This window comes from Anneissia japonica, unplaced genomic scaffold (genome assembly GCF_011630105.1).
Source record: "Anneissia japonica isolate Jap-2015-1 unplaced genomic scaffold, ASM1163010v1 scaffold718_len1063573_cov188, whole genome shotgun sequence".
NCBI lineage: Eukaryota > Metazoa > Echinodermata > Crinoidea > Comatulida > Comatulidae > Anneissia > Anneissia japonica.
In genome coordinates, this window is record NW_022727435.1 from 474,490 (window position 1) to 492,054 (window position 17,565).

General features: G+C 33.7%; 1 protein-coding gene across 1 annotated transcript in view; it reads right to left on the reverse strand.

Annotated features, from left to right (window-relative positions):
- Nucleotides 1-301: 301 nt before the first annotated feature.
- The window catches only part of LOC117113752, a 20,753-nt gene continuing 3,489 nt past the window's right edge, over nt 302-17,565 (reverse strand). The window contains exons 2-5 of the mRNA XM_033257198.1: nt 9,709-9,782; nt 8,698-8,772; nt 6,001-6,162; nt 302-2,129 (exon numbers count right to left, since the gene is read on the reverse strand). Of these exons, the coding sequence (XP_033113089.1) occupies nt 1,198-2,129; nt 6,001-6,162; nt 8,698-8,772; nt 9,709-9,782 (1,243 nt within the window). The 3' untranslated portion in view covers nt 302-1,197. The remainder of the gene's footprint in view (nt 2,130-6,000; nt 6,163-8,697; nt 8,773-9,708; nt 9,783-17,565) is intronic.

The window sequence follows — 17,565 nt, forward strand, 5'->3', positions numbered from 1 at the left end:
TCCATATTCAACAATGTGAAGTACTGTACATTGTTTTCCCAATAAATTTGGCCTCTGATAAACATTGCACATAAAATCGATGGAGTGGTTGCGAAATGTAAAAACAGTTACATTTTTACTCGGTTTTGGTCCGGAAATACGCACCGCACTTGGAACAGAGCACAAGTGAACAGGCAAAATTCATGAGTGTCATTTGTAATTGTTTTTGGTTCTTTCGTTTTATCAAATGTTGGCCTGAACTGGGCACAAGAATTGTTGCTACTTTCATGTTTATACAGTATCAACAAAACACAAGCATAAGTTTTTTATTGTATTTTCTGGACACTTTATTAAACCCAATAAATTAAAATTGAAAAACAATTAAGAACACATCATCGATGATGGCATCCTCAATAAACGAATAAGTTTAACACTATATATTACTTTTATTTGTAAGTGGCCTGTTCCCTGTGCATTTAGAAAATTATTAATTTTGCATGTGGATGGAACAGAAAACCATGTATTTATTTTAATCGTTTCAGAAGTAGTCTTAGTATACTTTGTAAATTTATAACAGTGCCACATGGGAATATAAGAAATATATACTGTACTATACTTTACTTTAGCAATAAAAATTATACACAACACACCATCCAACAGGAAGACAGTTGCAGCAGGTTACATCCGACAAGGTCCTATCTCCTGATCCTAATCGGGACCAAAGACTGACATTGCCACCTCTCTACAATGCCCTCATTCAACCAAATATCATTAAAGGTCAAGAAAGTGGGATACCTGATCAGTAATACGGTTTACCGCAGGATTCTATTGATGAGCTGACACGTCAAAAATTCAAAGTCAGTTACATTTTATGTGCTGTATGTTCGTTTTTACTGTAAATTATATACTGTACTGTATGAACTTTTTGTTATGATCAGTGGCGGTGCTAGAGGTTCCTGAGTGATCCAAGGCCCCTGACAGAAGGTCCACACCTATAGTACCTCAGCACCACCATGCAAATTTGAAGAATACTTCTAGATACAGAAATGGCACTGTCAGACTGTAAAAATGCCTTTTTAAATCAGTGTTCATTGATAGGTGCCAATAACCTGCTGGCACAACCACTGGTTTTAATGTTTTATCTTTAAACACTATGCCTAAAATTTTCATATTTTCTAAAAAATCTCATTAAATATTAATTTAACTTTAATTTACTTTTTACTGCTTTTTTACAATGCCATCCTTGAATGCTGATAAAAATGTTGTCATTTCATTCTGCATTTCTTGTAACTGTTCCATCTTCTTACTTAAGGTTGCTATTAATTCATCTTTCTCATCTTCCTTGCGTCTTCGCCGCTTCTTCACAACTGGCCTTCCTTCCTCTTTATCTCCAAGAACCTCAAGCATTGCTTCAGCAATAACACCTGGAGTCTTTGCTGCTGTTACAGGCATTGTACTTTTTTTATGTAGAATCTCTGCAATTCGATTGAAATACTTAAATGAATTGGAATCGCTATCGCTTGTCGCAACTTTATTAAATGTAGCAAGTAGATAGCGCCACCTATTGTTGCACTGAGGTCCAGTAACTGAATAACCCTGTTCAACCATTATTGATGCAACTTTCTCCCACAGACTTGTTCTCGAATATTTAGTTCCTGCGAATAAATCCAAGTGTTGTTCATATAAATCCAGAAGCAGTTCATTGGGTTTAACAGGCCGAAAAGTGTGCTGCTCTGATAAAAAAGATTTATGTTGAGCAATAAATTTTGAAGTCTGTGGTGAAATTGGTTGACTACAAGGTGTGGGTTTACTTATCACTGAAGACTCCACAGTTGACACTAGTTGAGTTTGTGGAACTAATGCAAATGAGCTCCTAACTTGTTTTAAAACAATTGGAACAAATGGCTGTGAGCCATTGGCAGATGTGTGGCCATAAATTGTTGGTGGTAAAGGTTTTATAGCAATTGGTCTTAGTCTTGATCTCACATTTACACACTTATTTGTCCTTGCACCTTGATGTTCTGTTTGTGATTTTATGGCTGAAACACTTGATATTGATGGTGGTGTTGTCTGCGAACTTTCTATGTTATCTGATGCTGGTCTCTTTTTAGTGAATGCACACCTCATCCCTACATGAGGCATTGATGATTCTATGAAAAAACGTAAATGCATAAGATCAATATAAAATAGCAATTACATCAACAGTATTTTTTTTTAAATTTCATAAACATTTTATTTTCAATAGAAAAATGTATACTTTTCATAATAATATAATCTTACAAATATTTATAATTGTCAGAATATACACATAATAAAATGAATTGCCTAATTGTTGGTTCTATGTCAAATGGCTGGTCATTACAAGAGTTCATAACCTAAAAATGTTTTTCATAACATTTACTTGCATAACTGTCTATTTAGTGTTTCCCCTTAAAAAATGATACGCTACTGCCAGGTTTTCATAAAATTGCTACACTAGTGACAGTCAGTGTTATAATTTCAGTATAATTACTACACTACATAGCTATCTCTGACACAATAGAGAAGCAGTAGGGGTGCAAGCAGGAAATTAGGCATCGGACAGGTCTCCCCACCCCCAGTTTTTCAACACCATGATGAGGTTGTCTGATCAAAAATATAATTTGACTATCCAAATAAAGTTATTGTGATTGACAATCCATAGAACAATTTTGGGCCATACTAAGCCATAAAAACTTTCCCCATGAACCCTACCAGGGACATTATTCCGGGACTTTGACTGATGCTTTAGTCAGCCCCTTGTCTTAAGAGGCCCCTTGTCGGACCCCCTGTCAGCTGACAGGTCGGCGACAAACCTTTAACAATTTTATTGAAAACAGGTTCAAGTTTATTGGTCAGTTTGTAAGTAAAGCACTAGCAGATAGTCCTTCACACCTTGGGTGACCAGTCATGAGGGGGCTTGAGATGCTGGCCATAAATTTTAATACTGCACCCATTAGGCTATATAGCCTCTAAAGTAGCTATTCTAGATGTGCGCCTTGACAATAAGTTTGTAATAAGTAGGCGAGTACTTGAATTGGATCAGGGCCAAAACACTATAGAAAGAATAGGTCCCAATTTTGAAAAGTTATCCTGTCAGTGTCAAGTCTGTCTGTCCATCTAGCTATTCCAAGCTCTTAAAAATCACCAAAGTAAGAAGGGGGTGGATTATAGCACACTGGTTCTTAAATGGTAGCATAAGCAATGTATACATTCTTACAGAGGACCAAAAGAAGGATTTATTTTCCAAGACTCTGACCATGCTTAAGCTGCTGCTTGTGACAATGCAAGAGTGCTAGAAGCTGGAAAATTGCATGAAACCAGTTCCTCAACCAATACTTTTTTACCAGTCCCTCGTATTAATTCCTTCTATTTCAATCCAGTCACTGAAAGTTTTTTCTGTTATTCACAATATAGATTTGAATAAGGGTAACCTAACTATAGTTACTCCATTTATTGTAAAACAATTAACTTTCGCTATCAACTTATCAATTACATCCAGGACCCTTCCAAATTGCCAAAAGTCATAGTGAAAGGTGACCAATATCGACCCTTTCAAATATTTTTTCTTTAATACAAGAATGCAGTCACGACTTTCTGAATATCTTTAATCTAATATTTCAAATAATCACTAGTATGGGTTTTGTCAGAACCACTCAACTTGCCATGCAACACTTGAAGTTATTAATAATATTATTGAATCATTTGAAATAACAAATTTCAATTAAGCATATTCAGGACTTGTCAAAAGCTTTTCACATTGTTAACTTTTTTGGTATGGTATAAAAGAGGTACTCCTAGACTGGTTTAGAAAATTATGGGTCGGCAGTAAAATTCGTCTCAGAAAATCTTGTATTATTATGTATGTATCTCAGATGCATTAGTAAATAAAGAATGTATATAGGATGGAATGGAACCTTTAGAGATATGATAAATAAAAATAGAAGTGACAAGTTTGTTTAAATCATAAATATTAGGAATATTACATTGTTTGAATAAAGGCTTAGAATGCGAATTAAATGGTACGCTCGAAGAGATTCTGACAACTCTTTTTTGTAATTTAAAAATATGATCAAGGTGAGTAGACTCTGTACTTTCCATGGGCGAAGTGTTTTAAATATTAAATATTACAATAAGATAAATAGGTTAAAATTAAAGTGTTATATAAAGACAAAAGAATTTTAGATGGGAAAAATATTTGAGTTTATTAATACAAATACCGATATTTCTAGAAACAATGTTAGTGATTACATTTACAGTAAGTGTGGTTTCAAAGTTAAATTATAATCAATGGTGATGCCAAGGAATTTAGTTTCGTTAACTCGAGAAGTCTGGTGGTTGTCAATGTATAAATTATCAAAGGTTAAGTTTTCGTTTTTGCAATTAATACAACATACTTCATTTTAGCGATATTTAATGATAATTTATTTAAATTAAACCAATTTGAAACTTTAATCATCTCAGAATTTAATTGTGAACAAATTTTGTTTATTTTTATGTGAAAAGAAAATAATTGCATCGTCGGTAAACAAAACGATGTGGAAAAGTTTGGAGGAATTTGAAATATCATAACATAAATTAAAAATAACAAAGGTCCTACAGTAGGATGGAGCCTTGGGGGACACCGCATTTAATGTGGGAAGTATTGGAGTTTGTTGAGTTAATGAAGGTAAATCGATGTCTATCGGTAAGGCAATTTTTAATAAATTGAAGAGCAAGGCATAAATACCATAGTTTTCGAGTTTATTAATAAGAATACTGTGATCAATGGTATCAAAGGCCTTGCTAAAATCAAGAAAAATTCCAGCAGTATATTCCTTATTATTGATCGCATATGTTATTTTATCATAAATATCTAATAAACCTAGGTCGGTTGAAAATCCCTTTCTAAATCCGTATTGGTTTGGATTAAAAATGTTTTGTTTGTTAAAAAAAATTATATAATCTTAGTATTTCAATTAGTACCATCAATAATGAGTTGGTTCTTCGTTCAATGCAAATTGGTTGTTGATCCCAACCAGTAATATGTTTTGCAGGTCTGTGGGTGCATGTCTCAGGACAAGTTGCGAGTTTGTCCTGCCAAGGGTGGAGCAACCAGGGTTAACTGTGAAAGAGATGACTGGCAAGATATTAGCATAAAAAGTAATGCGACCCAGTGAGAATGTCAAATATAAGAACAGTCATGTTGGGTCAGTATGAGCTGTAAAATATAGTTAAAAATTTCGAAGTTTTTTTACAAAGTTTGATTGTCACTTTAAGGTAGTATTGGCCAGCCTTAGGCCTATGAGTCTTAAGATTCTATCATGTGGTCATAAAGAATGCAATATTGTAAATGTAAAGTGTTCAGTAACTGTATGTGGCGCAATTGGAAGGTCAGGGGGTCGAGACCGATGCTCGTTACACTGTTTCAATACACTTTTATCTGTATTTGCCTCTCTTTGCTCAGAAGTATAAATGGATACCTGGTATAGAGGTGAATGGTTCGGAATGAAATTAGTATTGCTGATTACATGCATAAATAGGAATAATTCTGGTGCACGGAAGAGGTTGCATGTTGTGTATGATTTATTTCGTTATCCAATGACCAGGGAAAAAAACACCTTGAGCCGTTTTCTGGATATGTACGCTATAACAACTAGAATAAAAAAAAAAAAACAATAATCTGGTTGATAAATGCATTACTATATTTTTTGGTATGTATGTTTATGTTGCAAAGTGGAGACACTATAAGTTTACCAGAGGTGAATGTCAGGTAGTTTATGGTAATTGCTGAAGCACATTTGAATGCCTATCTTCTCTCTATTTTGAAATATTTCAGTAAATAAAACACAAGATAATTTTGCACAAAATAATAAAATTGTACAGCCTTGGCTCAGGCAGTTAGGCACTTATTATCTAGGTAGTCAATCCGTCTACTACAGTAGCTACTTTATTCAATTAACCAAGTATATGGTTACGGTCGTTTGTAATCCCAGAGTAGCTACAAATGAAATGATAACGAACCTGATGACTTTGTCTGCTGTAACTCTGTGGCTGTTGCAAGTACTTTTAGGTCACTCATTGGTTGCTCCTGTGTTGTTGTTAAATTGAGACTTTGAATGTGTACATCTGTAGATGTTGCATTAGAGATACTCACCGCAGTGACTGACACTGCTGAGGATGTTTCTGCAAAATAAATAATCAAATTATCATCTCAACTATACTTTTTTCTGTGAGTAATGTCCACAATCACAGACATTTTTTGAAATCAAATAAAAGTAATTAATAAATATTTTCCACGGTCAGAAAACACAGTTGAAATGTGACAAATGACATTGTGAATTCAGTTGTAACCGTCTACATGGATTATACAAACAAAACATCTGAAAGAAGTTCTAGAGAAGGCAGTCACTGCCATGTAGTCCAAGAGCCTGAGAGTCGAGAACAGCATAATAATTAAAAAGCCAAACTTAATCATAAACTTGACCTTATCCCGAGCAACTTGAAGACAACTATGCAAATAGACACTTGAAATTGTTGGAAGATGGTCAGGGGAAAAAAATCTTAATGAAATTATGGAAATAAACATCATATTTGCCTCATGAATATCTGCAGAAGGAATTCCACAACATTAGGGCAGCAACAGAAAAGGACCTGTTGATGTAGGACCTCATATAAATAAAAATGAACAAAAAACTTTGTATAATATACTCCTGTAGGTGATGTTGTCAGAAAAGTTGGTAATTTTGCTATTTTGGGATATATTTATCATTGCATATATTTTGAGATGTGGATAAAGATTGCACTAAATTCAAATTTTATCACATCAAATAATCAAAAACTTATAATGTTATCATTGTATATTATTTAAATTTTTTTTAGTATGTATGAAACATAAAAGTGAACATAAATAAACACAATTTTAACATGCACAAAAAAAATGAAAATGGGCAATTCCATGGTGATGGATATTACATTCAGAGAGCTTGAATTTTATTCAAACTGATAAACCTAATTGCTAGATTGTTTTCCCCAGAAACATGCACTTGTGTATGAAACATGTCAATGTACAACATTATACTGTCGGGCCACAGAGGAGAGTGCTTAAAAATATCTAGGGGTTATAGGGTAACAAGAGGTACTGTATGTGCATAATACACGTTACTCCAAATAGACATTCATAAAAATGAACTTACTCTATTTCCATATTGTCTGAATCAATATCGTGGTCTAAAAGCACAATTTTGGGTACTAAAGCCATAAAAACTCTCACCATGAACTCTATCAGGAATTTCTATTCCAAGACCCTGATCTAGGCTCTAGTTGGCCGTTGGTTCGGACCCGCTGTCAGACATGTCTGACTCCTTGTTGACAAATTTCTGGAGCAACCACTGCTTTCTCCACATACCTGACACTTGATACCTATTGTGGTATCCCTATCAACAGTATTTAAAGGGGTATGACCAATGTTTACAGAACCCATTATTTTCTGTGAATTAAGTTACAAATACAAGTGATGGATGTTACAGTTTTATTTTCTCTGTTAAATTCTTATCACTTAATTTTAAGACTGATTGCAATGATTATTAACAACATTTACCCTTACTAGTAGTACTGAAACACTGCAAGTTCGGTTATCACTGCAGTGAAACAGATTCATTGAAAAGTATCCATGCGAAATCAATAGTGGAGTACTACTACAACTATTAGAGACGACTTGTAAAACAATTAAACTGAGTATGTGGGTTTACAGTATTCATGCTCGTCATGCCCACAAGACACAGCTTGGAGCACACCCCCCGCACCCCTCCTCGACTCTTTCCTGTTTAGTCTCCCCGACTGTTCACTTGGGAACATCCCATAATATCGTTTTCAATCAAGTTGAAATTACAGTACTAAGAGAATTAGAGAGGATTCAGATTTTTTCTCAATTATACGTTTCTTATTTATTTGTGAAGGACAATACACAAATCAAGAATTTTCAATTCCAATTTTTGGCTACCAACTTCAAGAATGTTTTTAAAAACTTTTTTGATTCTTTAAATGAATACTATTGACATCATACAAGTGAAATAAAGTGAGAAAGTCAGTTTTTATTGTAGGTTACTTTAGAAATTAAATATTCCTATTTTTATGTAATCTGTGGCATTAAAATAATGTGACATGTTCTAATGAAACCATAATAAAAACAGTGTGTTTGATACCAAATTTTCCAAAAAGTTTTTCTAAAAATTAGGTACAGTACCTTGTAAATCCATTTGACCTTTTCCTTAATAGAATAATTATTTTATTTTCTCATGTCACTCGTCTTATGGAATTGCCCAAATGGTCTAGGCCTAGTTTTAGCAGTTGGGACAGAAAGCCATTTCCCATCAGTATTTTTTTTTTTACCATAATAAACTCTTTCAATTAATATTAACAAAAATTGATCAATCAAGGATGTAGAATAATACAGAAGTGATTTTCAAGTTGAACAAGATACTGTATGCCTATATAAATATGATTCTAAACAAACCTTTTGATCATGGACATATTCAAAATAAATTGTATTTAAATTGTATTGTATCTTTGCACATTAATAAATGCAATATTGTTCTATCTGTACATCAGTAAAAAAAATGATAATTTATAATGATTCTTTTGAAGATTAATTCAATGTTTTAAACACATTTTTTAGGGTTTTTCCGATTTTATGAGAGAAGCAAAAACTTTATACTTTACCGCTTTTGTCAGAACCAGTTTTTTTGTTGAGTACCGGTAATAAAGCACTGCAAATATTTTTCAGGTAATCCTCATCTAAATTGAAAAGAACAATAACAAATTTACAATTTGTTTATATTATAGGTAAGCATTGGCCTGTTTTTTTGTCAAAATTTTTTGACAAATTATTGGTGGAGCCTACAGGGGGGTTGCCAACCCACTAAAAATGTTGGTAGGCCTTGGCTCACCTGTTCCGACCTCTTGATGGCCGAAAATGGCACTCTACGACAGTGAATGAGTAACATTTACTTTATTATCAAAACTTTAAATTTTCACCCTTTTACTGGTGAAAACAGGCTTAAAGCCCTCCCGGGCTTATCTGGCTTCCTACAGACACATTACATTTTCTATACTTTATTATTATAAATATTTTGTTTATTGTAATTTCTGATGATGCATTATATGTGAATAAAAATGAACTTGAAATTTTGAAAGACATGTCTTGGCTTGGTGGGGGATACCTAGGGGGTGGACAGAGGCAACCGTAGGCAGAGTGCCTTCGAGCACACAAGCAAAACACACAGCGCTTTCACATTTTTTACATTAGACATACTATAGTTTTCTCCAAAATTATCAAACTAGAATTGAGTTTAAATTCTTCTTTTTTTAAGTCAGATTTATTAAACATTGCTTAAAATTAGAAAGTCAATTGTACGTATGCGCCATCTACTGCAAGACGATTTTTTAATTTTTGCTAAAAGATGGTTTGATATATCAGCTACGATATTTGGTTTAATAGACACCTTAACATTTTTTAGCATTGCTAAGCTGAGATTGATAAATCCTGGACCTGTTCCTCAGTGACCAAATAACTACAATGACTGGTGAAGCTTATTAAACCATCACCTTCTGCAAACTAGCATCATATTCAGGAGACAATAGTGAAAGATCAACAATAACTAGTATCAAAAACATTAAAACACTTTAGAATATTAAGTGGTATACAAGACAAATAATACATTCAACTATTACCATTCTTCAGTCCCTCAATATCATTCTCTGTTCCACTAAATTGGTATTTTACATTTATATCAATAACGAATGATCTGAAATAATACAAAGAATTAATATTAATAATAATAATAATAATAATAATCATCAATCAATCAATCAATCAATCAATCAATCAATCAATCAATCAATCAATCAATCAATCAATCAATCAATCAATCAATCAATCAATCAATCAATCAATCAATCAATCAATCAATCAATCAATCAATCAATCAATCAATCAATCAATCAATCAATCAATCAATCAATCAATCAATCAATCAATCAATCAATCAATCAATCAATCAATCAATCAATCAATCAATCAATCAATCAATCAATCAATCAATCAATCAATCAATCAATCAATCAATCAATCAATCAATAATAATAATAATAATAATAATAATAATAATAATTATTATTATTATTATTATTATTAATAATAAAGCCAAAGCAGCACATTTCCCACCACACTGTAAACCATGCCATTTTTTTGGCTTTACTTTCACTAAGCTAGAAACAATGCCACTGTCTTTTAGCTGCCTAGGCACAGAGAAATGACTTGCTTGATAGTCAAAATGGCAATAAACCAAAATGGCAATATTAAAGTCAAAAGGCAATAAATCAAAACTGACTCGTTTGTATGACGTTTACAGTTGGCGCTTTGTACACAGTAGGCCTAACAAAGTAAATTGAATCAATAATAGTTTACTTCAAACCAATCTTTAATTAAAATTCTTTTATTAAATTAAAAGATTTGTTCCATGAGGTTTTCTTTAGAAAACCCCTTTTGATTTTGCACCTTCCTCATGATAAGGTGCAAGTTAACTCGTATTTACCTCAATTTGATGTTTTTATTTTAACTGTGTGACTAATTTAAAAACATTTAAAAGGTACAACTGAAATAAGATTAACAGACCATTCTGATTCAATATTTATTATGGTATATCATCACAACGATTAAATACGGTAAACATTTAAACATATAAAAAAAACATTAAAATACAGACGAGGCTAAAACCACTTATGTCATAGAAGTATTATTAAAAAACGTGCAAAAACGATGATTATGATGATGATAATAATAAATAATAATATGTCTTTTATAGTGCTTCATGCAGAAAGCCTCTAAAGCGCTTCACATTATGATGATGATGTTGATGATGATAATAATAAAATAAAATAATATTCAAATTAATAATAATAATAATAATAATAATAATACTAATAATAATAATAATAATATTAATTATTAATAAATAATAATCAAATTCAACAATAAAAGGATTTGCGGAACACGATATGTGAACATTCAAATAAATAAAAAACTTTAAAATACGGACAAAATGAGGCATCTAAACAATTCGTCATGGATGTGTAAAATATATTTTAAAAAAAAACCATGATTAAACATTAAAAGCGAGAAAAAGAGCCCATGGCAATTGGCCCAATTTCAAGACAATTCGGAAAATTACAAACTGCTTCCCGCGCCTAGAGGCACTTGTTCTTGGCAATGATTGTGCTCCTTTGCCGTTTTGGTCTAGCCTAGGATGTCTATTGCCATTTTGGAACTTGCCATTGCCTTTTTGGTCTGTTGCCGTTTTGGTACTTATCACTGCAGTTTTGGTTATTGCCATTTGGACCTGCTACCAATGACTTCCATAAAACTGAGTTGAAGGGTTGACAATGTGTGAGGAGGAGAATAGGACTGTCAATTTATTAAGAATTGACAACAGAAAAGAATATATTTCCAAAGAATAGCCTTTATGGGTTAGAATAGTAGTAGGCCTAGTAGTAGTAGTACTACTAGTGTAGGCCTAGTAGTAATAGTAGTAGTAGTAGGCCTAGTATTAGTAGTAGTAGTAGTAGGAGGGCGTGTTTCTGCTGAATAACGCCAAAAACACATGTTTTTTATAAATGGTTAAATTCCTTCTGAACGCGTTTCTAGTGAAAAGTGCAATTAATAAAAGCATGGTAATGCAAGCATTGCCAGGTGGGCGGAGCTTAAATAACAGTCACCAACGGAAGTTGAAGCAGACCTTACTTCTTGCGAGCTACAGCGCATGCTGCGAAAGTAGTAAACAACACACCACGAAAGTATGAATTGGTATGGTATGATCTTCAAGCACGTCATCCTATTGGTTTAATTTTTTTCATCACCCCAAATTTCCCGCGATCAAACCAACGCAGAGGTCAATTTGGGTCACCGACGGGTCATGACTAACACGGTATTGCATTGCAGCTGAAAAGTGTACCACAAAAGCGTTTTCTGAATGCGAACCCTATAATAACAACGTCGTGGCTAGAGATACAGTACCGTATCTCTACTTCAATTTGCTAAAGGTACGGTAAATGACATTACGTCACCCTCACCCAATGAAGTGCCAGAATGTGTGTGACGTCATTTTTCAAGACCGGGGATGCAGATCACCTGTGATGAGCGGCGAAACGAGAACGATTGTACAGTACTGGGAAATTAGGACATCAAGAAGTACAAAATTGTTTGACTTTAGTATCTGTCATCGATAAATAGGCGCATGGTTCCACTTTAGTAAAGAGTTTCATTAGGCCTATGTATAACCATGGTATAACCATTATCAAACAAGGACTGATTCCACCAAACTCTTGGCAGGCCTCTAGGCCTTTCTTAAATTCAGTTCGCTTGGCGAAAATCTAAGCAAGCAAGGCCTGCTCGGCCTTGCATGAATTCTGCTTTTTTTTTCTGCGGCAGCTGCTCTGGTGACATTGATCTGGGTGGCATACTGTATCAGTCATAAACTTAGCCTAGTTCCTCCGTGATCATACCGTCTGAACTTCATAATCCCAATTCATAAGTTTTAGTCCAAGAAGCCTAATATACTCGAAATAATACTACGGTTTACAATCCGACCAAAATACAGTATTCATACAATTTGAATGCACAAAACTTTTCATAGCGCTAGACTTCGTCACTGTTATTATGGTACAGAATCTAGGCCTAGACCAAAAGAATGAGTTTCCCTTTCGTGATTATTACTATTGTATCAAATTTTCCCAATAATTTTAATGCAGACCTCGCTTAAAACCGTACTACGGTATATAAAATGCTACTGTAGGAGGCATTATGAATCTTCTTGTGTATATTCAGTTTTTAGTGCTTGTCATGTGTGGTGAACAGTGTGTGACTAGCAAAAAAATGTACTTGGGAGATGATTAGGCAAAGAGAGTACAGTATATTCTTATAATACTGTCATCGACAAATAGGCATAATTGTGTTCCACTCAATAAGAGTCATGTCATTTATATAGCCATCAAGCAAGGTATCATCCTCAGGACTTAGGCCAAGGCACATAATATACACACACTACAGCTAGTCTTTGGTAATCTATTTAAATGACAACACTTGCAATAAAAAATTGAATATACTGTAAACAAGAGGATTCATACAGGCCTAGCATTTTATCCGTAGTACTGCATTAAATGGCCCTGCATCAAAAGTAGATTCGAGAAATTTGACACTAATTAATATGCCCCAATCACGAAGGGGAATCTCATTCTCGATCTACTGTAGGCCTAGATTCTGTACCATGAGAGTGACAAAGTCTACGTAAAGTTTTGTGCATTCAAAGTGTTTGAATATTTTGGTCGGATAAGATAATCTAGGCATCTTGGGCTAAAACTTGGGATGTGGGGATTGAGAACTTCAAACTTGGTAAGACCGTGTTTATGACTGATATATGCCACCCAAACCTATGTCACTAGAGCAGGGCCGCCGCCAAAGAAGAATCAAAGCAAGGCCTAGGCCCGCATGATTGCTTAGATTCTTCACCAGCGAAGAATTTAAAAGCAAGGCCTAGAGGCGGATTCCCTAGAGGAATGCCAAGAGTTTCGTACAGAAATCAGTCCTTGTTTGATAATGGTTATATAGGCCTAGCTAAATGAAACTCTTACTATAAAGTGGAACCATACGCCTTTTTAACGATGACAGTAAAGTCAAACAATATTGTACTTTTGATGTTTTAATTTCCCAGTACATCGTTCTCCTAATTCCACTGCTCATTGCGAGTGATATGCAATAGCAGGGTTGCCAGATAGCCGACAGGCTTCGCGGCCAAACACACGTCATCTCACGGCCAAATTCAGCCAAACTTTTTTTCGATATGGGCCAAAATTCGGCCAGAATTTAATCCGATTAGAAGACAACAGGGGGTACATGGGTACATATTCATTTGAAATACTACAAAAATTACACAAAAATCAGCGGTCATTCATTTGAAATTGAAGGAATTCAAATGATATACACAGAACAATGTTAAACTTTCACTGTTTTTCTTTTGATTAATCTATCACCATAAAATACATGCCCAGCCCAATCATAAAGTTAAATAGCCTATGTTCTTCAGTTGCTGGCATGTAGGCCAATTCAGGGGGTGAATCCAGAGATGACCGAAAGGGGAGAAGCCGGGGGCCGAAAAAGGAAGGGGACGGGGGGGGGGACGAAAGTGGGTCTGATCAAGATAACATCATCTTAGAGGAAATTTTTTTTCTAATGGCCCAAATATAACCTGATGCGTTTGGACGATCAATTTTTCTTTCTTTTTTTCACCCCACCCCACCCCCCAAATCCGCTATTTAAAATCACATTATTAAGTTTGATCTAAATTTGATTTAAATGAATTAAATATTAAGGTACATTGTAGTCAATCTATAGCAAACATTTTAAGGGCCTGTTATTGGAAAATCAGTGGCGCTCTTCAATTAGAATGAATTAAGTGACATAGTTAGGTAACACAAACTGGCGTTCAAACAAACAAAAACCTATGAAAATTTTAATAAATACTTTTTATCTAAACTTTCTAATTTCGCCTCTGAATGTTATTGTCGCAGTACTTAAAGCAATAAATCAATGTTGCTTTTTAAAATAAACTCTCTTACGTCAAATCGGCTAAAGGGGGAACATAGATTAAGTGTTTAGTGCAAGTACAAAGGTACATGATTAGAATCAAATATAGAATTTAAGCTAACAAAAACAACTTATCCAAAACAAGTCTACGTTATATTCGGCCTATATTGAAAAAAAATGTAAACTTTTCAAAAATTTGGCCAAATATAGTTTGACCGTGACTTTTTAAACGTTACGGCCAGGCAAATTTTTATACGGCCAGATTTGAGGAATCTGGCCGTCAAAAAGGCCAAATGGCAACCCTGATGCAATGCCATGCCAGTCTTCAAAAAATGACGTCGCACACATTCTGGCACTTCATTGGGTGATGGTGACGTAAATGCCATTTACCGTATCTTTAGCAAAACGAAGTAGAAATACGGTACAGTATCTCTAGCCATGGTGTAATAACAAATGGGCTGAGGCTATCGGCACTGCCGCAGTGCAAAAAAAAGCTGCTGTTCTCTATCGGCACTGCTGCAGTCCCAAAAAGCTGCTGTTTTCTATTGGCACTGCCACAGTGTGAAAAAAGCTGTTATTTTCTATCGGCATTATTGCCGCAGTGCGAAAAAAGCTCCAATTTTCTATCAGCACTGCCGCAGTGCCAAAACACTGCAGTTTTTTATCGGCACTGCCACTCGAAAAGCTGCTGTTTAATTAATCAAATGGATGTTTTTAGCGGGTATTGCTAAACCCTGCAAACCCCGCAAACCTCCAAAAAATCACAGCAAACCCCATCCAAACCTTGTGATAATGATTGAATCAAATAGGTTGTGACGAACATAAAATTATGATTTTTATTGAGATACCAAATTGAGTCCTATACTATGTGATTCAATTCATTAACACAGGGTTTGGAGGGGGTTTGCACTGTGTTTTTGGGGGTTTGTGGGGTTTAGCAATTTTTTAAATACAAAAATGGCCTTTTCACCCCAAAAATAGGCTGTGATGAACATAAAATTAAGATTTATTTTACTGAGGTACCAAATTGAGTCCTAAACTTATGTGATTCAATCATTATCACAGGGTTTGGACTGTGTTTTGGGGGGTTTGCAGGGTTTAGCAATGTTTTTATACAAAAAATGGCCATTTTACCCAAAAAGTAGGTTGTTACAAATAGAACATTAGAATTTTTTTTTACTGATATATCAAGTGAGTCCTATACTACATGATTCAATCACTATCACAGGGTTTGGATGGGGTTTGCACTGTGTTTTTGGGGGTTTGCGGGGTTTAGCAATGTTTTTATACAAAAAATGGCCATTTTACCCAAAAAGTAGGTTGTTACGAATGGAACATTATAATTTTTTTTTACTGATATATCAAGTTCAGTCCTATACTATGTGATTCAATCATTATCACAAGGTTTGGATGGGGTTTGCGGTGTTTTTTTTTTTAGGTTTGTGGGGTTTGGCAATACCCTTTTTATCAATACATTATGGTATCAATAATTGCGTGGTTAGGTCTAGCCTAGCCTACATTTGTTTGATTAATGAGATGAATCAGCATATATTAAATCAACTTGCGTCTATGCAAAACCTGTTTTGTAAATAAAGATGTTATCTGTTTTATTCTGTTTTAAAAACCTGTTTTTTTTAAATAAAGATGTTATATGTTTTATTCTGTTTTAATAAATAAATAAGTTTATTTTCTATTTTATCCACATGTTTTCAATGATAGTATGGTTGATAAATAATATATAAAATAATAATAATAATAATGATAATAATAATAATGAAGGTGCTCGCATAATTCTTTAATAAAGAATTAATAATACTTCAATAATACTTCAATAGGCCTATTTGCGATAGTGTGATTAATGAGATATTCGTTGATCAATAATATAGAAATATATAATAGGTATACCATTAATAATGATTCAGCATATTAAATCAACTTACGTCTATGTAAAATCTGGTTTTTTTTCCAATAAAATGTTACCCATTTTATTCTGTTCAATAAAACAATCTTATAAATTACATTATAAAGTGTCATTGTAAATTCTGTGAGAATTTAATCCACATAATTTATGTTTTCAATTATTTAAACATTTAAACAATTCAGTGGGCCTAACGCTGGATGTAAATGTAAAACAAAACAAAACAAAAAAGAAAAACAAAAGCATCGCTAAAGTGTTTTCGTGTATGCAAATGCTAATAATATCGCGCGATTACCGAGTGTTTTTGGAAAGCAAAGCTCAGGATGGTTCGTACGAGGTGACAAATATTCGTCGAAATGCCGTATAAATAAACTGCAATTATGTAAAATAACTTTCACAAGAAATTTACGAATATCTTAAGTAATATTTATAATCTTAATTAATATCTTAAATTATTTAATTACTAATTAATAGATTGATATAAACATTGTGACCTATAACTACAACTTATTAATATATTTTAATTAATAAATACAAGAATCCTGCAACAAATTTTTCAGGTCAAAAATTGGCATCAAAAAGTAGTAATTTTTCAATCGCGATCTTCGTATTTGTTGGTTCATGGAAATAGCGACGATACACATATAATTATTAGTTTATAGTTTTTATTATAGTTACAATATATATAATTATTATTATTATAATATATACATATACTATTATTATAATTTTATTATGTATATATATATATGTATATATATAGTTTAATAGACAAACAGGATAAACTCAGAAACAACAAACATGTCGCATAATGTAAATAATAATACAATAGGTAGTTTTCGTCGCACAACGTTAACCTTAACTTTAACGTTAGTACCCAAAATGCAGCGCGATAGCTCTGCCCCTTCTGTAAACAAATCGAAATACGCATGCGCAAACCCATAACTAACGTACGTCGAGCACATACAATCCTGAAATTAACATACTCCGCAACGCAAGATGAATAAATTATGACGTCATCCGTTAACGTTAA